The 19,613-nt window shown below is 40.1% G+C and overlaps 1 protein-coding gene across 2 annotated transcripts in view; it reads right to left on the bottom strand.

Annotated features, from left to right (window-relative positions):
* The window catches only part of WASHC4 (WASH complex subunit 4), a 41,828-nt gene extending 29,495 nt beyond the window's left edge, over positions 1 to 12,333 (bottom strand). For both annotated transcript variants that reach the window (XM_068142298.1, XM_068142299.1), the window contains exons 1-7: positions 12,242 to 12,333; positions 8,189 to 8,328; positions 7,029 to 7,082; positions 6,832 to 6,897; positions 6,623 to 6,668; positions 4,086 to 4,153; positions 1,286 to 1,368 (exon numbers count right to left, since the gene is read on the bottom strand). In XM_068142298.1, the coding sequence (XP_067998399.1) occupies positions 1,286 to 1,368; positions 4,086 to 4,153; positions 6,623 to 6,668; positions 6,832 to 6,897; positions 7,029 to 7,082; positions 8,189 to 8,328; positions 12,242 to 12,296 (512 nt within the window). In that variant the 5' untranslated portion in view covers positions 12,297 to 12,333. The remainder of the gene's footprint in view (positions 1 to 1,285; positions 1,369 to 4,085; positions 4,154 to 6,622; positions 6,669 to 6,831; positions 6,898 to 7,028; positions 7,083 to 8,188; positions 8,329 to 12,241) is intronic.
* Between the last annotated feature and the right edge of the window lie 7,280 nt (positions 12,334 to 19,613).

Here is a 19,613-nt window from a genome sequence, read left to right as displayed (position 1 = left end):
CTTGGGGTATATTTTTCTTTATTATCATAGTAACTTCAGGAAACAAAGACTGTCAAAATTTGGTTAGAAATACGTGCTTTGTGAAATCTGTGTGCTATTACTAAATCCAATATCGCATTTTAAGATGTACAGCATATGGCTGCTTCAAACCACTGACTGCATTGCATGCATGTGTACTGACAGTTCTAATTCAGCTATACTAACAGCCAACAGCCTTCATAGATAACACTCTCTGTGACCCAGAAGTATAAAATCACTTCACATATTTAAATCCAGCCATGTCCAAGCTATACATGCAGCCTTTTTCTCCAGCACCATCTAGAAAGTCTACCTTGTGCTCTAGTGTAAGACAAAAATTAAAACAAATAGAATTTATTGCTCTCTACAACTAACTGAAGGGAGACTGTAGACAGGTGGGGGTTGGTCTCTTCTCCCAGGCAAGCAGCACCAGAACAAGAGGACACAGTCTCAGAGCTGCGCCAGGGGAGGTTTAGGCTCAAGGTGAGGAGAAAGTTCTTCACTGAGAGATTTGTTAGGCATTGGAATGTGCTGCCCAGAGAGATGGTGCAGTCACCCTCCTTGGAGATGTTCAAAAGGGATTGGACATGGCACTTGAAGCCATGGTTTAGTAGTCATGAGGTCGTTGGTGACAGGTTGGACTTAATGATCTTTGAAGTCTTTTCCAACCTTACTGATTCTATGACTCTATGAACTGAGAAAAACGATGCTATCCTACCTGCTGTGGGGAACGAATCAAAAGCCACACAGTTCTATTCAGATCTAAACTCTCAGTTTTCAGAGTAGCTAAACACAACAGCCCTAAGTAAGCTCAACTTCAGGTTAAAACCATGGTTGTTTGTTCTGTGAAGAATATATACTAATATGTATGTATTTAAAACAGACTGTGGAAGTGACCTGATTTGTTAAGCTTCTGAAGCTACTGGCATCCACTCTATCAGTCAACAGAAGTAATCTCTCAAACAGAGCAAAGACAAAAGTGTAATTTTATATCTTGATCATAAACACTCTGAAACATCAATTCTGTCAAAAAAAACATCAAAAAACAAATTCTTCCATTTCATCACATAAAAGCACTGTCTTTTCTGAAAATAAAACAAATCCACTTCCATCGTGGCTTATGAAGCCCAAATTTGCACAGCAAAGCACTCTCTCTATCTCTAGACAACAATATCACAAAAATTACCATGCCTTAGGCAGAACATTCTTATTTTATACATTTGGTTAATTACATGAAAAACAATTTAGCATTTTAAGAAATAATTACTTGTTGCTGGTATAGAGAACAGCCAACTGATGCACTACATTCACCACCACTTCGTAACATCGGGTAACAAAGCAAGACAGCTCCTGAAATGCAAGAAAAGCAAAATGCATTTACAAAGCCTACTCATACACAATGTGTTATTACAGCCAAAACACTGAACATGAACTAATGAACTCTCAGCCCAAGGTCCAAATGCATTGCTAATGCAAGTCAGTGGACAGCCCTACAGCATGACAGAGAACAACACACCAACAGCTCAGAAAAAGGATCTGGGACTAAGCTAAGAAGCCACTGAACACAAGGTTCCAGTACAACTTGGACTATTTATACTATTGGTTCAGTTTACCAAACACAGTAAGAAGTGACTTGACAACGTGCCCAAGCACTTTCAAAACCAAAATCCCTAATAGCAAAGGCTGTACTTTTCCCTCACTTTCAGGAGTCATACTCTTGAAGCTCTTGGGAGCTGGTGATAGCCAAATTCAAATTTGAAATCAACACAGAAGCCTGTACCTACTGAAAGCAATATTTTGTGTTTAGCACTCTTACAAAGAAACAAGCCAATGTCTTGGGAGAGGTATGCTTGACTAAAGCAGAACCTCAGCTCAGTTAAATAAAACTGAGTAAGAAGTCCAACTCTAGCCACATAAAGGACTACCGTAATTTCTATTTTAGCAAGGCATTTCTTCAGCAACAAGATAAATTAATCTGTGTTTCCCTTAACTGCAGCAGTATTTACTCATTAATGCACCCTGTAATCCCACCAGGGAAAAGTCAGCATGTAATGAGTCTAGCCAGTCAGCACACAGACAGCTTCAGAGCAGACAGCCCACACTGGCTACCCAGCCAGCCTGCTGCTCCTGCCAGAGACTGCCTTGGCTAACAGCTGAATTCTCTCTTCCTCTCCATCAAAAATAGAACTTATTTGGGCTTCTGCCTTCTATTAGTCACCAGCTTTCACAAAACATAAGTGTCATTACATCTTACACTTGTATTGCTCTAACAAATGTAGCTGATATAAGCCAACAGGTTCCAGAGATATGGATAATAAACAATCATGTTTCCTGGGGAAGGGGCACCAGCTGCCACTTTTAAACTTCCAGGAAACAGTCCAATTAACAGCACATGCATATCAGCTGCTACAGAACACTGACTAGATCATCATTTTTGTGGAGTTCAACTACATTGTCTTCTGCAGGAACATGAATACCTAAATAACGCTGCAAAACACTGGTTCAATAATTAAGTGTTTTAATACAGCAGATTCGAAGGCTATTACATCTAGTTAATCAGGAAATCCTGAACTCAGAAAAGCCAAAAAGCCTGTAGGTGTATACTAGCTCTATGAAATCAACATTTTGCCTCTTTTGTCATCTTCATTCATATTTTCACACTGCCCCTGGGGATATGCTCATAGCATTGACTAGAACCGCATTTCCCAGTCTATGGATATAGACTTCTGCTGAGTGGATTTGGTGGAACACAACAGCTGAAAAAGAGCAAAGCCAATGAGGAGTAAGTTTTCCTCACAGCTTTACCCAAAGAAATACGTATGTCAGCATAGTAACCCTCCCTTTGGGGCAACATCCTGCATCTCCCTTCTTTCCAAGTTGCTCAACAATCAGAAAGTCATCATAGCATACATACAGAGTGGGCTCACCAGCAATACTACTCTATTTTTCTATAGTCTTTAGGCTAAGAATACACACATCAGCATATACTCCACAAACAAACTTGTTCTACAGAGTAGGTTTGCAATGCACATAGATATCCAGCCAGCTAGTCACCCTGCTCTCAACTTCTACCTAGACAGAACATCCTGGTAAGGAGGGAAAAAAAAAAAGTCTGGAAATATACAACTGTACAGTAGCCACATTTCAGAACCACTAAAAGGCCTCAAACAGCTGCTGGGAAAGATATAGAGGATAAAGAATGGAAATGACAAAGCTGATAGGACAAAGCTTGAAAAGTGGGGAAAATAGCCCAACCAAGATATCCTAACAACTGCTCCTGAGCATAGTAAAAGAGGTTGAGTAACGAGTTCCTATAGCATTCAACCTGTTGTGATTCAGTAAAGCCCTACTGTCATGCTACTCCACACCAAGAACAGGAATTTTAACCTTTGTTAAACTCCAATTTGCTTACACATTTTGGAAGCTTTGTGCAGAATTTCTGCTTCAACAGAAACTGTACTGCAACCAACAGTGCATTAAAACAAACATTTTTGGGAACAGGACAGACAATTAAGCTATATTAAAGACAATTTCCACAGTACACTGAAACTCCAGAGCACTGGAAACACACAGAAGAAACAGATCCTGTTTTCATGCATAGTTCATGGATAACAACCAAATTGTACAGGAAAGCTTTTTTTCTATCAGCTAAAAAAAAAAAATAATGAAACAATTAATCCATTCCAAGTGTTCAATGAAAACTAAAACTTGCTAATCAAAACCATAAAAATAGGTATCTTCACCATCAAACAAAACAACTTCAATTTATCTTCTCTTACTGAAATTCTCAAGCAAATTTAATTTCTTTGAGCAATGATTACACAAGCTGTAATTTCTTCCCTCATTAGACTTCCAGAGTTTACAAGTATAAAAACAAAAATACTATCTAAAGCACGGTGTGGAATGCTAGCTGGTTGTGACAGGTCTGCAGGCGAAACATAATAACGTATCAAACGATTGCAATGCCTTTCAGCAGGATGCAGGCAGGATAATGCAGACTGTTAAACCTATTCTGCAAGTAAAATTAAGATTAGAATTGCTGTCAAAACAATCAAAACATACTTTACCTGCAAGAAAGAAACAAATCTTCCCATCTGTATTTGGCAATCTCCTTCTACCATGCTGGAATCTGTGGCTAAAAATAAGAAACCCCAAACATTTCTGAATGCTTGCAAAAGCCTGTATCGTATCTGTTCATTTAACATTGAAGCTTGCCCTCCAAGCCATTTGTTTGTCATACAAGTGGAGCACACTATTATAAGCATAATAAAAGAACCTCAAAAGATTTTGCTTTCCTAATCTGGATCTTTGATGTTTCTTTCTCATTAGAAAATACATTGTTTACAAGCTAGACACAAAACAGGATAAACGTTCCCACAACCTGCAAGAAAAAGAATACCAAACATACTTCCCAGAAGACATGTATTATACAACTTCATATAAGTTTCCATTTTTAAAAGCCTGTATGAAAGCACTAGGTAGTTATATTGGAAGGAACACTGAGTGCTAATTACTTACTGAAAGGAAATACTACACCATTAATCAGAAGAAAAAGCTGTGTAGCATAGTCTCCTCAAGAAATTGATTTTCCCCCCCTACATATCATCCTGCACATCACCATAGCTTCAAAGCATAACTTGTATGACTAAGTATGCTAACAGGATGCTATGAGAAATGGGAATTACAGCACCAATGTCAAATTGTTGCAGTTGGCTGGAGTAGCTGCAATACCACCTGACAAAATAGAGTCGTCTTAATGTGATGACAGATTAATGCTCTAGACTGGAGATTTTTATACTGAGCAAAAATGACTTATCCTTGAAAGTTAACCTGCATAAGAATTTCAAGTCTATTGTTTCATAAAATATGTTCTTTTAGAACAGCCACCAGAGACTAAAGGAGACTTCACACTTCTTCAAGATGGGTGTCTGGGACAAGATTCTAAAGATTGCATGCTTCCCCTTTGCACATCCCCATCCAACTAATTCCCTTAAAGTTCCTAGACCAGTCCTAGGTGCTCCAAGGACAAGACTGGAAACAAATAAAACATTTCTTTATACAGAAGGTAAAGGCCAGCACAGTATTTGCATATATTTCAACCATCCTTGGACCAGTTACTTTGACAGCTGCTCTAAGTAAGCAAGCTTGCTGGTATCAAAGCAGATGTTACAAGGAAGGATATGGAAGTGGAGGACAATTTCTGCATTCCCCCCTAACCCACAGAAGCCTGACTTCTCAGTTACTGTCACTCTGAAGTGTCCCCTGCAGAATGTCCATCATAACAAATGGCTTCTGTAGTACATGAGCACAAAAGAAGTCGGACTACTGCAGATTAGAGGCATGGAGTTTTCACGGGTGTCCTAGTGTCACTTTGGCAGCATATCACTTTCTCATAAGATACTTAAAATCAAGGCTGATAGGAAGCAAGAATTTACAAAGAAAAGAACCCAGCCCCATGCTTCTACACATTCCTTAACTGAACCACAACAGTCATCCTATACAGTACTCAAAAGAATGATAAGTCCCTTGCTCAAAGATCTCATATTCCCCAATAGTTCTGTCATGGTCAATGCTCTTGAAAAGCTTTTAAAAAGCCTTTTTACAAGACTGCTATGAAAAAGCTTTCCCTTTCTCTCAGATTTCTGAAACAGAAAACAACGTTAGGTGATGTGCCTCTAAATCAATCCATTAATATATTCAGTCCTCAGGACTGAGCTCTGTGCTTATTCCCAGGCTAGCATCCTTAAAGGTAGAAGCTTAAGACCAGTCTTTCAGAGGGGTTATCAGTTTAACTCCAAGACACAAAAGCAGCTTTCATCTAAAGCAAGGTCTCAGTTTATTAATTGAATTCATTTACATTCACTTATTCTCCTGCGTGATGTCATGGTCTAAACAGTAGTACAAATTCTATTACCTGCATTTGAAGGCCACACATGGCAACTTCTCTTGAACAACTACATGGCACAAGGGAAGTAGGCAGGACTTGGTCCAAATTACTTACTAATGGTTTCTCTGTTTTATTAAAATCAAACTACAGATTTATTGTTTTACTATAATCACTGTAAAATCTAGTCCCAACAGAAAATCAGTTGGTTTATAGTTTCATAGTTTCATTCAGGGTTGGAAGGGACCACAAGGATCATCTAGTTCCAACTCCCCTGCCATGGGCAGGGACACCCTACACTAGATCAGGCTGGCCAGAGCCTCATCCAGGATGTGTTTACATGTGAAAAATGTTTTTTTCAGTGCTGTACTTTGAAAAATAGCTGCCACAGTACAGAAGCTGTACTATACACATTTAATACAACCTCAACAGCCCAAACTCCCTACTTCTCATGTAAATAAAGCTGCAACAAAACTTCCTGTTAATGTAACAACGCTTACTGCAGGTAACAGGGCTTTGCACATATACCTCATTGTTATCTTAAGCTAACTCAGGACACTAACATATATCCCCATAACCTCCAAGTCTGTACTTCAGTGTTCATCAGTCAAAGACAGAGAGAAAGCATGCTTCCATCCCATTACAGCTATTGTAGCATTTAATATAACCTGAAGCAGCACCACAAAACTACAAGATTTTATGATGGAGGTAGTTACTTACCTCCCTCTCCATAAAACAAGAGGCCATTATAAAATTTTGTTTCTGCCTAAGAACAAAAGAAGAAATGTTTTTTTAATAAATAGAATATATGAAATCATGCTACACAATTTAGATATCCTTTTTTTTTACTACTAAGGAATTACTCTATAGATCAGCTAGTCAATTTGCAAATATTTTCACACATAGTAATAAAAGACAGCTGAACTTACCTCATATTTTAACTTCTTTATTTCACAGCAGAGAGCAGCATAAACAGTTATCACTTTGTTTAGAACCTAGACTCAAAGAGGGTGAAAAAAAGACCATAAACATTACAAATTGAGTCACATTTAGAGGGCTTGGGTTTAGCTAAAATAACTCTGTGTTTTTAATTTATTCTTTTTTCTTTAAAGCATAAAGCACTTACTTTGTTTTCTGTCTTTATGAGCTCCAGTAGGGAAGACTGTTCATATGGCAAAAGCTAAAATTTACAAAATAAATAATACTTAAAACCCAAGCAAACCCACAAAACCCCCAAACCCACATAACCCCCAAACCAAGAGAGGAACAACGTTATAAAATACTGGTTACAAACACATTTATCCAACCAGGTATGCATTTTCCTCCCCATCCTCAATTAAATCACAAATAGGGTCAGTAGTAAGTCAGCAATAACTGCACATTACTGGCAACCTATGCTGTGGGAAACCTTTGTTCTTCACATTTAAATGGAAATACCTTTCCTTTCACTCTAAGCAGAAATGCAAACAACTACTGGGATACTACACACTGCTTACAACAATTTACTTGGAAAGCAAAAGCACAGTTGTTATGGAGCATGTGAAAAAAAACACAGCTCAGGAAACCTAAAACAATAACTAAGAATCTCAAATGTAGGAAACAGGACACATCATGCATATCTCTATGCAGGGACTGGTATTTTATACTGAAGTCAGCCATGATACTGACTAGTTCATACACGCCTAGCACTGTGGTGACCCTACACAGAATTTATTCAAATTATTTGGACAGATGATTGCTTCAGAGTGCATTTTCAGCACAAATTCCATACTGCAACAAAAGCACTTTTAAATGGCATTTGCAAATTCATTGAAGAGAAAACAATATTCCACAGAAGAGAGAGAAGTTATGACCAAAGAAACAGCCACCTCTTGGAGGACCTGGGCCACTAAGTCAAAACACAACTATAAATACATGCACACTTTGCTCTGCAGTTATACAGCTGTTAGTGAGCTCTTCTGAAACCCAAACACCCAGATAAAAATGCCAGCACCCACAAGGAAAAAAACTTTGCTGGAACCAACATTTCCAACACATGAAGGATTGTAAATCAATTTAACTTTCACTAGAGTCCAAAAGACCGGAAAACAGTAATATGAAAGCATCTTTTTATATGCATCAATTTATTAGTTACTTGATAACTAAAACAATATTAACTAAGTTTCTCAAATACAAAAGTCAAAGTTCTAAGAGCACAAAAGCATTAAGCTTTTGCTTCTCAGGTTCTGAAGGGAAAAAAAGAACTAGGAATATAACAGCTGCAATGCATATTAGAAATATGAAGACCTTTAAGGCAATGGGATCAAGACTGAAGTCCCAAACATCTCCAACAGAGTCATCCAAGGCATCTTCGATTCTCTTGAGCTGAGATGTATACTCCTCAAGAAATTTTCCATAATTCTTCAATTGCACTTCAGCATGAATTTCTGAAAAATGATAACATCAGTACAGCTTTAGAGACTTCTCAGTAAACTGCAATATCAAAAACCTTCTCAAGAAAAGTTTTCATTTGTTGCTATTTGGCTCTAGTATTCCGCATTTTACTACAGCATTTTTCCTCAATACAACTGTATCTTTCATGCAAAGTTCTTATTTGTGTACCAAAAAAAAAAAGGGTTGGTTTAAAAGAAATTAAAATGCTACTTCAAGAATATCAAACATCAAAGGAGTTTGCAGGTTACTTTTTTTTTTTTAATTTACATATATTTTCAAACTTAAGATCTTGACAAACCTGAGAATCACATCTAGATGCTGGCAGTGAAACAACTGCAGAAATCCTAACATAGGAGGTGATTCTACCAGTCAGCTGAGCCATTACATATGCAATTATACTCCAACTTTGAGGCAATATGCCTGATCATTTTGGCCTGAGTAGCAGCTGTATTAGTAGCAATCCTCCTTTCACCCTCTCAGTAAGTTATTTGGGCATTATATGGGAAGTTTGTGTCTTTTAATCATTCCTCCCACTTACAAATTCACCATTTCCAAGCAGAGCTTTTCTGCCATTTAGCATGTCACATGGAAATGCACAGCTGTCTGTGCTGTTTCCAGCAAGTAGGTTCAAGAAGTAACATTCAGCTGTCAAACACCAATAACAGTGGAATTTGCAAAGGCAAGTCTATAAGCAATTGGTCCACAAAAGTTACATTCACTCTACCCTGACTTTTTTTTTCCTATCCTTCCCAGGTTAAGACATCCCTGTCTCCTTTCCTACCCACTCCCCACTTCCCCAAATTACATACAATAACTTAGTTACATGATCTGAACTATGGATTGAATTACTACAGCTCAAGGCTTCTGTGCTCAGAAAGAAAGTACAATCCTTTTTCATGCAAAGACTGAAGTGTCTTCCCCATAACTGGGCAACAAGTTAACAGCTTGTCATTTCCTGCTATTTCTTGAAAACAGAATTGTGAAAGTCAGATAAAGTTTGGCAAAAAACTGAACTTTTCCTAAGCAAGGATTTAACTCTCATGTAGCTTTATATGTGCCCCTTTCACACTTTAGCAACCTGACTGCTCTAGCAAGTGGGGAAAAAAGAAAATAAATTCTGTTCTGCCTGTTTAACTTCTTACTTGTCCATGTTGCCAGTAACTGAGCCAAATGTGATGACTACTTCAGCAGGAGAGCACTGCTGAATCAATTAGCACTTAAACATTTTTTGCAGATAATGAAATATTTGTCTGAGGCACTGCACAGGGCATAAGGGGAGAAATGAGTAAGGATAAATTAGTAACAAAAATGTGGGAAGGACTGTGCACAGAAAGGCTGAGACTGAGAGCAGAAATGACTGAAGTGAAGTCCTGAACCAGTTCTAAGCTAGTACTTTGAAGCCAGCATCAATGCCAGCCATATGGACTGAAAAGAAGCACAGTATACTCTCCCACACTAAGTTCTGCATGAGTGCCATAGGGTTCAGCCTGTACCTGCAACCTAGACAGTGCACAGACACTGTCAAAGTAAGAAGACTGAGTTTCATGTAAACGGTTCCAAAGCAAGTGAACAAAAAACTCTCCATCAGCAGCATGCACTCCAGACACTGACATGCAGCCTTGAGTTGTAGCATTGTATTAGTCTCTTCCATCAGATTCATCTCATCTTTCAGGCTCCTTCCAGGGCGTTTTTTGGAAGCTTGGCTGCAGAAAACCATTAAGACATTGATGGACACAGAGCCCTTCAGAACAGAGTTTAACTACCTAAGCATGTCAGCTTCAGTACCTTACTGATAGAAAATCTGGAGTACAAAGATTTAGAATTAGAGGGGTGCTTCTCCTTCCTTTGCACAAAAAAACAAAGAGCAAAGAAACTGACAGAGACATCGGGGCTTTACAGACTAACAGAAAAAGCTTCTAAGTCATACAAGAGCAGGAAACTGGCAATGCTGTTGAAATCAAATCCCTGTGAAACAGGCAGCATTTCTCAAATGAAATCTTCCACCGGTGCTCTGCCAGAGGACCCACAAATTGTCACATTCTGAGCAGCCAAGTGATGGATTTTAGCAATACTCATATATAACTGATAGTAACTATTTCCAAATACTTAAATTAACTCTATACACCCATTGACCTTGTAGTGATCATATAAAATATGAGACAGGTATGAATAATTTCTCACTATTTGAGAGGCAAGACAGCAAAAGCTATAGGCAGAGTTGAACTGATAAAAAATAATAATTACTTGGAGTTAGGGGAAGCTTTTTAAGATGCAGGAAAAAATTCCTAAATAAGCTGGCTTACATGGAGAAAGAAAAACTAAATCCCAGAAATTAGGTAGTTTGGGGGTTTTTTTCAAGCAGCAGACATATTCCACAAGATATAATTTGTTTAGAATAAACTTTGCTTTATTTTCTCCCGGTGGTACAATGAAAAGCATTACAATTGGAACAATGAGGGAGATCTGGTCAGCACTACAGAGCCCCCAGATGAATCTTTTAACATAAAAAAAATCAGCAATATCAATATTCAAAGGCCTTACTGTCACAGCAGGATTTTCTAGTGCTATGTCCATAAACATCTAGGACAGAGAGGCAATGAACCAGATTTACTATCTTGTGTCCTCAGTTGAGCAATTACACTTGCTAAAGGTTAGTGATAAAGGTACAAAAAGAAAATAGACAACAGCAACAAGAAGTGTTCTTCAAGGAGTTTTGTTCAGCCTTTCTCTAGGTGAATTTTGCATTCTCCACAGATCAGCCTGTTTGATCAGCAAGATGGTGCTAACGGAATCACATAAAAGTTCTCCTAGGTGCACTTAATGTCACAGTCAAACTACTGGAGATCTAGCATTGTGGGTTTTTTTAGATACCACATTTTCTATTCTGCAGCTAGAGAACTGGTCAAACTCTCAGCATGGGACAGTTTCAATTTCCACTGAAATACAGATTAAATTAATATTGGATAAACAGTATCATCCCTTGGGATAATATTACATGTGAAACAGTTGGTCCATGAGTGACATTATTCCACAGCAACACCAGATGTAATTAATTTGGCACGGTCCAATTTACAGCGTGTATTAGTGTGACAACCATATACGTTCCCCATTTAGAAAGTGGGTCACATCCACATGCTGAGAAAAACGTGAATTTTGATGGTCATGCAAACCCACTGCCAAAGGCTTAAGCATCACAAGGTTTGATTTCATTATTTCAGAAAGGTGAAACTGCAAGTGACTGACTGCCCAACTCCACGCAGCGGAAGCTGCATACAACTAACTTATCTCGGTGTGACTTCTATGGCTAACCAAGGCAGCAGCCGTAAAGACTCGTGAGCCAGGAGAAATGGTCGAGAAGGTAAGAAACCCCCTCCCCATGACAAGCACTTGTTCCTCCTGCCCGGGTCGTGCAAGAAAACGAAGTCACGCAAGCCTGCCTCCCCCCTCCCTGCCACACTAGAGGCAGCACCCCAGAGAGGAAAGGCTGGAAAAGCCACTCTCTCACGCCAAAACAGCACCCAACAACTATGGAAAGGACGGTGGCAGGAAAAAATGTCACCGCAACAGCCCACCCCCGCAGGCCTGACCGGAGGAGGAGCAGCACGGGGCTGGCGGCCGAGGGAAGGGGCGCGGCGAGTGGCCGGCTCCCCGCACAGGGCAGGGTCCGTGAGGGAGGCTGGGGAGGTGACCTCCCACAGCTCCCACGATTGCTTCTCCCCGCCTCCCCCTACCCCCTCCCCTTCCCTCCCTCCCGATCCCACCGCTAATTGCAGCGACGTCGAGGGGCCAGAAGGGTTCCAGGAAGGAACCAGGGTCTCCTCAGCCCTCGCCTCCCCCATTCTGTAGCGGTTACCGCCGCAGGACTGCTGGCCCAGTGCTAGCCCCTTCCGCCCCGCCCTCGCTCACTCTGCGAGCCGTCGTCGAGGCGGTCGAACTCCCAGTCCGGAGAGAGGGTCTCCATCGCCAGCGCCCGGCAGCAGCTCGCCCTCCTCCCCTGACTCAGGCGCACGAGACTTCCTGGCCCGCTCCCGCGCCGCACTCTGGGAAATGGAGGCGAGGTGTGGGGGGCGGAGCGCGCCTGGGCCCCGCGCATCAGCAGAAGGGGAAATGGCTACAAAACCAGTGCCCCGAGAAGCACCCCAATTTCACTGGGGAAAGAACAACAGAAATTGCAACTCCAGTGAGAGATTTATCAATAACTGCAGGATCACCCGTAAAAGCTAACTCTGTGATGCATCAGGTCTGAAAATAGCGCCTACAGTAGTTGTTTTCTGAGTAAAAGCATCCCATCCTTTGGAATATATTGAATTTAGAAGTTTCTGGGGAAGATCGCTCTAGTTGGCAGATTTATTGTCGATGAGTTTTTGCCCATTTAAAGTGCATCATAAGAGGCTAACCTGGGTTTGGGAAAGGAGACATTAAATTTAGTGTTGTGTAAAATAACACAAACAAACGTTAGGAGTAACTTTTTGTTTGTTTTTAAAAGCGAGAACGCTACTTTGGTATATTTAGAACACTACTTTGGTATATTTTATCAAATGATCATAATGTGAATGTGTCTCCTCCACTCATGAGATTCCGTGCAGTTTTTAAATCCCTAGAAGTTTAATTGTGCGGAACACTGACAGCTGGCAGTGAGCACAAAGGTGTCTGAGGAGATGATAGGTATCACAGAGAATGAAAACACAATTTATGCTGGAGTTTACAGATCGCATTCTGTGCACGGCTGTGCAGGTGCGGCTTACACTGAAATCAGCAGAGCTGCTGTACATTTATTCAAAGCCAAGGTATGTCTTCCAGTTTTGAAAAGCAACATGATAGAACACTTTTTCTTCAAACCATGTATGATTCCTTGGAAATAAATACTGTGTCTTTCAGTTGTGGAAGACTGCACATAAACAAAGGCTTCCACACCGTCAAATAAATAGTCACCGGGATTATTAGAATAAACTTTATTAGAATAAACCAAACCATGTTGGAAGAGACCTTCAAGATCATCGTGTCCAACCCATCAACCAATCCAACCCACCCAAACAGCTAACCCATGGCACCAAGCACCCCATCAAGTCTCCTTCTGAACACCTTCAATGACGGCGACTCCACCACCTCCCCGGGCAACCCATTCCATAGCGCAATCACTCTTTCTGTATAGAACTTCTTCCTAACATCCAACCTGAACCTCCCCTGGCGCAGCCTGAGACTGTGTCCTCTTGTTCTGGTACTGGCTGCCTGGGAGAAGAGACCATCATCCGCCTGTCTACAACCTCCCTTCAGGTAGTTGTAGAGAGTGATAAGGTCACCCCTGAGTCTCCTCTTCTCCAGGCTGAGCAACCCCAGCTCCCTCAGCCTCTCCTCATAGGGCTTGTGTTCCAAACCCCTCACCAACTTTGTTGCTCTTCTCTGGACTCGTTCCAGCAAGTCAACCTCCTTCCTAAACTGAGGGGCCCAGAACTGGACACAGTACTCGAGGTGTGGCCTAACCAGTGCAGTATACAGGGGCAGAATGACCTCCCTGCTCCTGCTGGCCACACTGTTCCTGATGCAGGCCAGGATGCCATTGGCCCTCTTGGCTGCCTGGGCACACTGCAGGCTCATGTTCAGCCTACCATCGACCAGTACCCCCAGGTCCCTTTCTGCCTGGCTGCTCTCCAGCCACTCTGACCCCAGCCTGTAGCACTGCATGGGATTGTTGTGGCCAATGTGCAGAACCCGGCACTTGGATGTGTTAAATCTCATGCCGTTGGATTCTGCCCATCTGTCCAGCCTGTCGAGGTCTCTCTGCAGAGCCTCTCTACCCTCCAGCAGATCAACTCCTGCCCCCAGCTTGGTGTCGTCAGCAAATTTACTGATGATGGACTCAATGCCCTCATCCAGATCATCAATCAAGATGTTAAAGAGCACAGGGCCCAGCACTGATCCTTGGGGCACACCACTAGTGACTGGCTGCCAGCTGGATGTGGCACCATTCACCACCACTCTCTGGGCTCGGCCATCCAGCCAGTTCCTAACCCATCGCAGTGTGCTCCCGTCCACACCATAGGCTGACAGCTTGGCCAGCAGTTTGCTATGTGGGACGGTGTCACATTTATTCAAAGCCAAGGTATGTCTTCCAGTTTTGAAAAACAACATGATAGAACACTTTTTCTTCAAACCATGTATGATTCCTTGGAAATAAATACTGTGTCTTTCAGTTGTGGAAGACTGCACATAAACAAAGGCTTCCACACCGTTTAATAAGTAGTCACCGGGATTCTTGTTACCTGCCTCGAAAAAGCACGTCCTTGAATTCTGCAGATTGGTACAAGAAAGAAACTTGTAGAATGGACACTTGGTAGGGCCCTTCCTTCCCCAGATCTGAACTGAATTTGTAAAGAAAGAAACACGGTGGGATTGGTTATTGCAAGGATGTGAGGTTGTCAAAACTGCATACAAGGTAACCCAAATGGTCAGCCTACGTAATTGCCCCCCTAAAGAGTGCACTGTGATCCCCACAGCAGAAGCTGATATAACCCTTAATTTGAGTATGGGAAAAAAGAAAATTATTTTAAAAGATAATGTATTGAAATAGAGCATTAAAAAAATAAAAAGAAAAAGAAAAGGCAGGAAGAGGCTCCCTAATTGGGAAAAAACAAAACCAAACCCCACAATTTGACTCCAGACTCAGGTACAGCAGCTAAATTTTATGCTGCCATTCATGATACAGTTCTTTGAACTACTTAGTATTGGGTTTTCCTTCATCTCTCTAGGTGGCAGCATTTTGTTGCTTGCACTGGACTTATTTAAGTCAGTTATAGAAGCTGCTAGAATTTCTGTTTTCTCTTAGCATCTGATTTGGACTTAATCTTGAAGCTGACTGTTTTAGTGACAGCAAGTCTAGCTCAGCTTTGGTAAGTTCTCTGGGCTGTCTTATCAGTGAATGGCCTAATGCTATTGCTCATGTGAAATTATTGACGATTTTATAAGTTCTGAAAATTGGATGACAGTTTCCATTTGTATCAGGAAGCTTTATTTTATACAAGCTTATAGGAAGTTGCTGAGATTGCTCAAATCTGTTAGTATCTTCAGATAATGCATTAGACAGAAGAGTCTTTAGATTTCATTTAACACAGTGATTTTTGGTAAGTTAAACGTTACAGAGCACAGACATAGTTGAGAAAACAATAATTTCTTTTGACCAGACCAAAATGATCATGGAAGTATAATTTCATATTTGGCTTATAGAGAATTTTAACATAGCATTCAAACAGGAACTGCTGAAAAGGATCCAGAGCAAAAATTGCTTTTTGTTTATGCAGGCAAAACTCCACCAATATTGATATAAATGTAGTTCTTTATAGGAAAAAGATTTTGGCTTGCTGGATCTGCAGATAAGCAGCTGTGCTATACATTCCTCATCTACGGAACATTTACTTCAATCTTTCAAGCAGAATTAAGTTCTTGCTCGAAGATTTTGTGGCAGGGTTCCCAGAAATTATTTACCATCTGAAATTTGCTCTTTGCAACCTTGTTCCACAAAGATGAGGACAACTTTTGCAGAAGTTTCTATTCTATTGAATGGAATTTGAGAGACTTCCACTTATGCATGAGAGTAGGGCACTTGAAAGTTCTTCCTGCTGGTTAAATTGATAAAATAATTACATCTCATCATCAAATAGTTGCCTAATTGTGGTTACTTTGGAAAAATCAAATGCCAAACGTAAGGTTTTAAATTATTGTCTGGATGGCAGAAACTATGTGTAGTAGTAGGTGGTGAAAGCCTTACCATTATGTGCATGTCTGGCCCAAAATGAAATTAAGACCCTGAAAATAAGAAAAAGAAAGAAAGGAAGAAAAAAAGCCAAACAAGTTTTCAGTATAAATGTTGTAGACAAAACAAGAAACAACTTTTCCATTAAATATTGCTTCAGCAAGTGGAAAAATATGCAGAGTTTCTGTTGTATAAAATTTGAGTTGAAACTTGTCATGCAATTAACTTAGTTAGGGGATAACCAGTCCAAAGCCTCATTTTATTTTAATTACTCAGTCTTTAAAACTGGGTGAACTCTAAAGCACTCCTCAGGAATCTGAACTATGGCCAAATCTCTGTTCATCATGAAAAGCTCCATCAAGGCTGATTTCCAATAATAAAAGGCTTACACAGAGCTATTTAGTTGATTACTGAATTCCAGGGCTTGATTTTTCAAAAGAAAGCAAATCCTGAAAGATTCCAAGCAGTTTCCCAAGCACTTCAATATGTGCATGTACCTGGTGTCCTGTGGAACACAGCGTTCCCTAATGATCTTGCCAAGTCATGTTGATACCTTGAAAGACACTTGAGTAGCTTCTGCTTCCTAGAAATCAACAAGGATTTATAATGCTTGGCTGGACTGAGTCTTACGTTTGTTCTGTGTGTTTCAACACATACAGACCCATTACACTTTGTGAGTGTGCTATTGAACAGGCATCTTTAGCTCTAGAATAATCTTTGTATACATATCTATCTATCTGTTTTTTGCAACTTGTTGACCTACAGCTCTGGAAAATGAGGGAAGAGAGATGGGAAAACCCATGCTGGAAAGTTTACTATGGATAATTACAGGACTTTCTCATACTAAACGTTGTCTTTAAGAAACAACAACAGCAGTGGAAGGGGAAAAAAAGAGAAAGAGAGAAATGTATAAAATGTGCCCCAAACCAATTTTTAGATTAGCAATGGTACAATTGGGGGTGGAATTTCACCTCAGATTAACAAGAAACTGATATTTGCAAGATACCTTCCTGACTGGGATACAGAAATCAGTGAAGGATATTTTGTGTCATTTTCTTCCAACCAACAGAGAGCCCAGAGCAGTGCATTGTGAGTATTACAACGTTTAGCAGTGATATTGGAGTTTACAATGTCACACAAGACCTATTGTTCATCTGGGTGGCAAAAAATGTACTATTTGAATTGACTGTAAATGTTTCTGATCCTTGAAATTCCAAATAGCCGATTTCTTAAGTGATTTTCAAAACCCATGCATATGAGTTCGTCACTGATCCTAAGAAGGAAGGTGATGGTATGCACATACCATCCTTGCCCATGATTTAGCACACCTTTTTATCCCTGTTTGTGTCTCTGCCCCTCTCATTGCTTCTTACTCCCCATCTCTTCTTTATACTGTGCTTCTGTTGACCACAGACACCTTCTGTGATTTTTCCCTTTCATCACCTAGCATTTTAGTAGTCTGTGAAGTAAATAGAGATATATTGCTGTCTTGATAGGTTTGGAGTTGTGTTTTGGAGATGAAGCTATGCCAGCTAATTATACCCTTGCTATACAAGGCTTTACCAATAATTTACACATGTATTGCTATATTGTCTATGTTGCATGTGTGTAATGAATAAAGCCAGAAGTCATTACAAATTACTTACCTAGGAAGACCAGGTATTTTGCCCTAAGCCTGTATGTCAGTGGTTAAATGCCAAATATGTGGTGTTCTAGTTGGAGAGCATTTTGGATCATGAGCTAGGATTTGGAGTTTCATGAACTTCAGCAGTGCTTGAATCCAATTCCAAACTTTGTACCACAGGGCCTTCTGGATGCCAGTTTTTATAGTAGAAGTTGCTTGCACTCTATTGTGTGGAATTTGTACAACTTCCACCAAGTTATAGGATGACCACATAGATACAGATTCCACCTGCTGTCTGAGGCAGTGAAATAGTTACTTTAGATAAGACTGGTTGACTGTACTTCTTATTTGAATACATAGTGGGTTTGATCAGTTGCATGACTATTTTCTGTGTGGTGTGTATAGTGGCTATCAAGCTGTGTAATTATTATTCTTTCCAATGAAATGCTAATTCCTTGAGATTAACAGGCTTTTCAGACCAACAGCACCTGTAAAAGTTAACTGATGCACTTTAGTCCAGCAAATTATGAGTTTCACGTGGGGTTTTTGTACAATTTAAAGAGTACTGTAAAGAAACATTTAACACAATGAAATGTGTTGGATTTTATTTGTGTCAATTAGAAAATATGAGGCCATATACTCACAGAAGTAGCCAATAACAATAGAATATATGCTATTTGACAATAAGCCACAAAGCAAAGTCTTTCTTAATGAAAGTCTGGAATCACTGCACACCATTGTTTTTAAACTCACAGTACACCATTGTTTTTAAACTCACAGTACCACAGATACTAAAGAAGGAACCACTTGTATAAATATACTGTCCATCCTTGTTAATGCACTGATTATTTCTACTAGTTTAGTTTTTAATATCTCAGAGAAAAGAGACTCACAGATTCCTTTGGCTGACTATTCCATAACCTAATAAATGGTTGTATACCCAAAATGATGGCATCATGAGAAGAATCTTCACTGAAGTGGGAAAAATAATACTCTTGGCTTTTCACCACATAGAGAAATTATGAGGACAGACTAATGATAATTTTCTGAATTTTCATTGCAAAAGCAAAGCTCAGTGGCTTATTTTAATTGAAAGTTTTTAATTGTAATTAATTTTCATTCCACTTGATGCTATTTACCCTTACCAGGCTGCCAAGAGCCTGAAATAAAGGGCAGGATATAGTTTTGCTACACCAGAGCAAGTCAATGTATGAATTATGAGAGTCATAATGTAAGCCCTTGAGCAACTTTACTCCATGGGGGAATAGGGTTGTGCCAAGATGACTTACTTTGGGACTGGCACAATTTGCATCGTGCAGTGTCTATCCTGCCTGTGTCACCAAAACACAGAGAAAGCAGTAGTTCTGCAGCCATGCTCTTTCAGGAAGAGACAAGCATCTGAACTACCCTGAAGAAGACGGTGGGGGCCTTGTAATTAAACCCTGCAGTAAAGAATTATCCTGGGTTAAAAGAATTACACTTCTTTTGCAGGAAAGCATAAAAAAAATCAGTAAGACAAGGATGTCTGGAACTGTTAAGCAAGACTTGGCTGTGTTTTCTACTGTAACAAGATCTCTGCAGGTCAAAGTTTTAGCTTGAGCACTGCTTCTGACATGTTTGCTGTGGTTCACAACTTGGCCATATGATGACCAGCTTCTCCACTCTTTCCTTCCTTGGTTTTTTTTGACAGGAACAGAGTGTATTTCAGCCTTTTACCCTCCGTTCTTCTTTAAGTGCGACTGGGATTTAAGACTGATACAATTTGTGATGATGTTTATACTGCTGTGTTCTGGTTTTGCTGGGAAAGAACTATAGAATTAATATTCTGCTCAGGAATGCTTCATTTTTTAGAAGACCTGATGCAGTGAAAACAAAGTTGACACGACACTTTCTTTTCTAGCCATGGT

This window comes from Melanerpes formicivorus, unplaced genomic scaffold (genome assembly GCF_026170545.1).
Source record: "Melanerpes formicivorus ecotype bairdi unplaced genomic scaffold, bMelFor1.0.p_v2 SCAF_8, whole genome shotgun sequence".
In the NCBI taxonomy this organism is placed as follows: domain Eukaryota; kingdom Metazoa; phylum Chordata; class Aves; order Piciformes; family Picidae; genus Melanerpes; species Melanerpes formicivorus.
The sequence above is the reverse complement of the archived record's forward strand: the minus strand, read 5'-3'. Positions and strand labels throughout refer to the sequence as shown.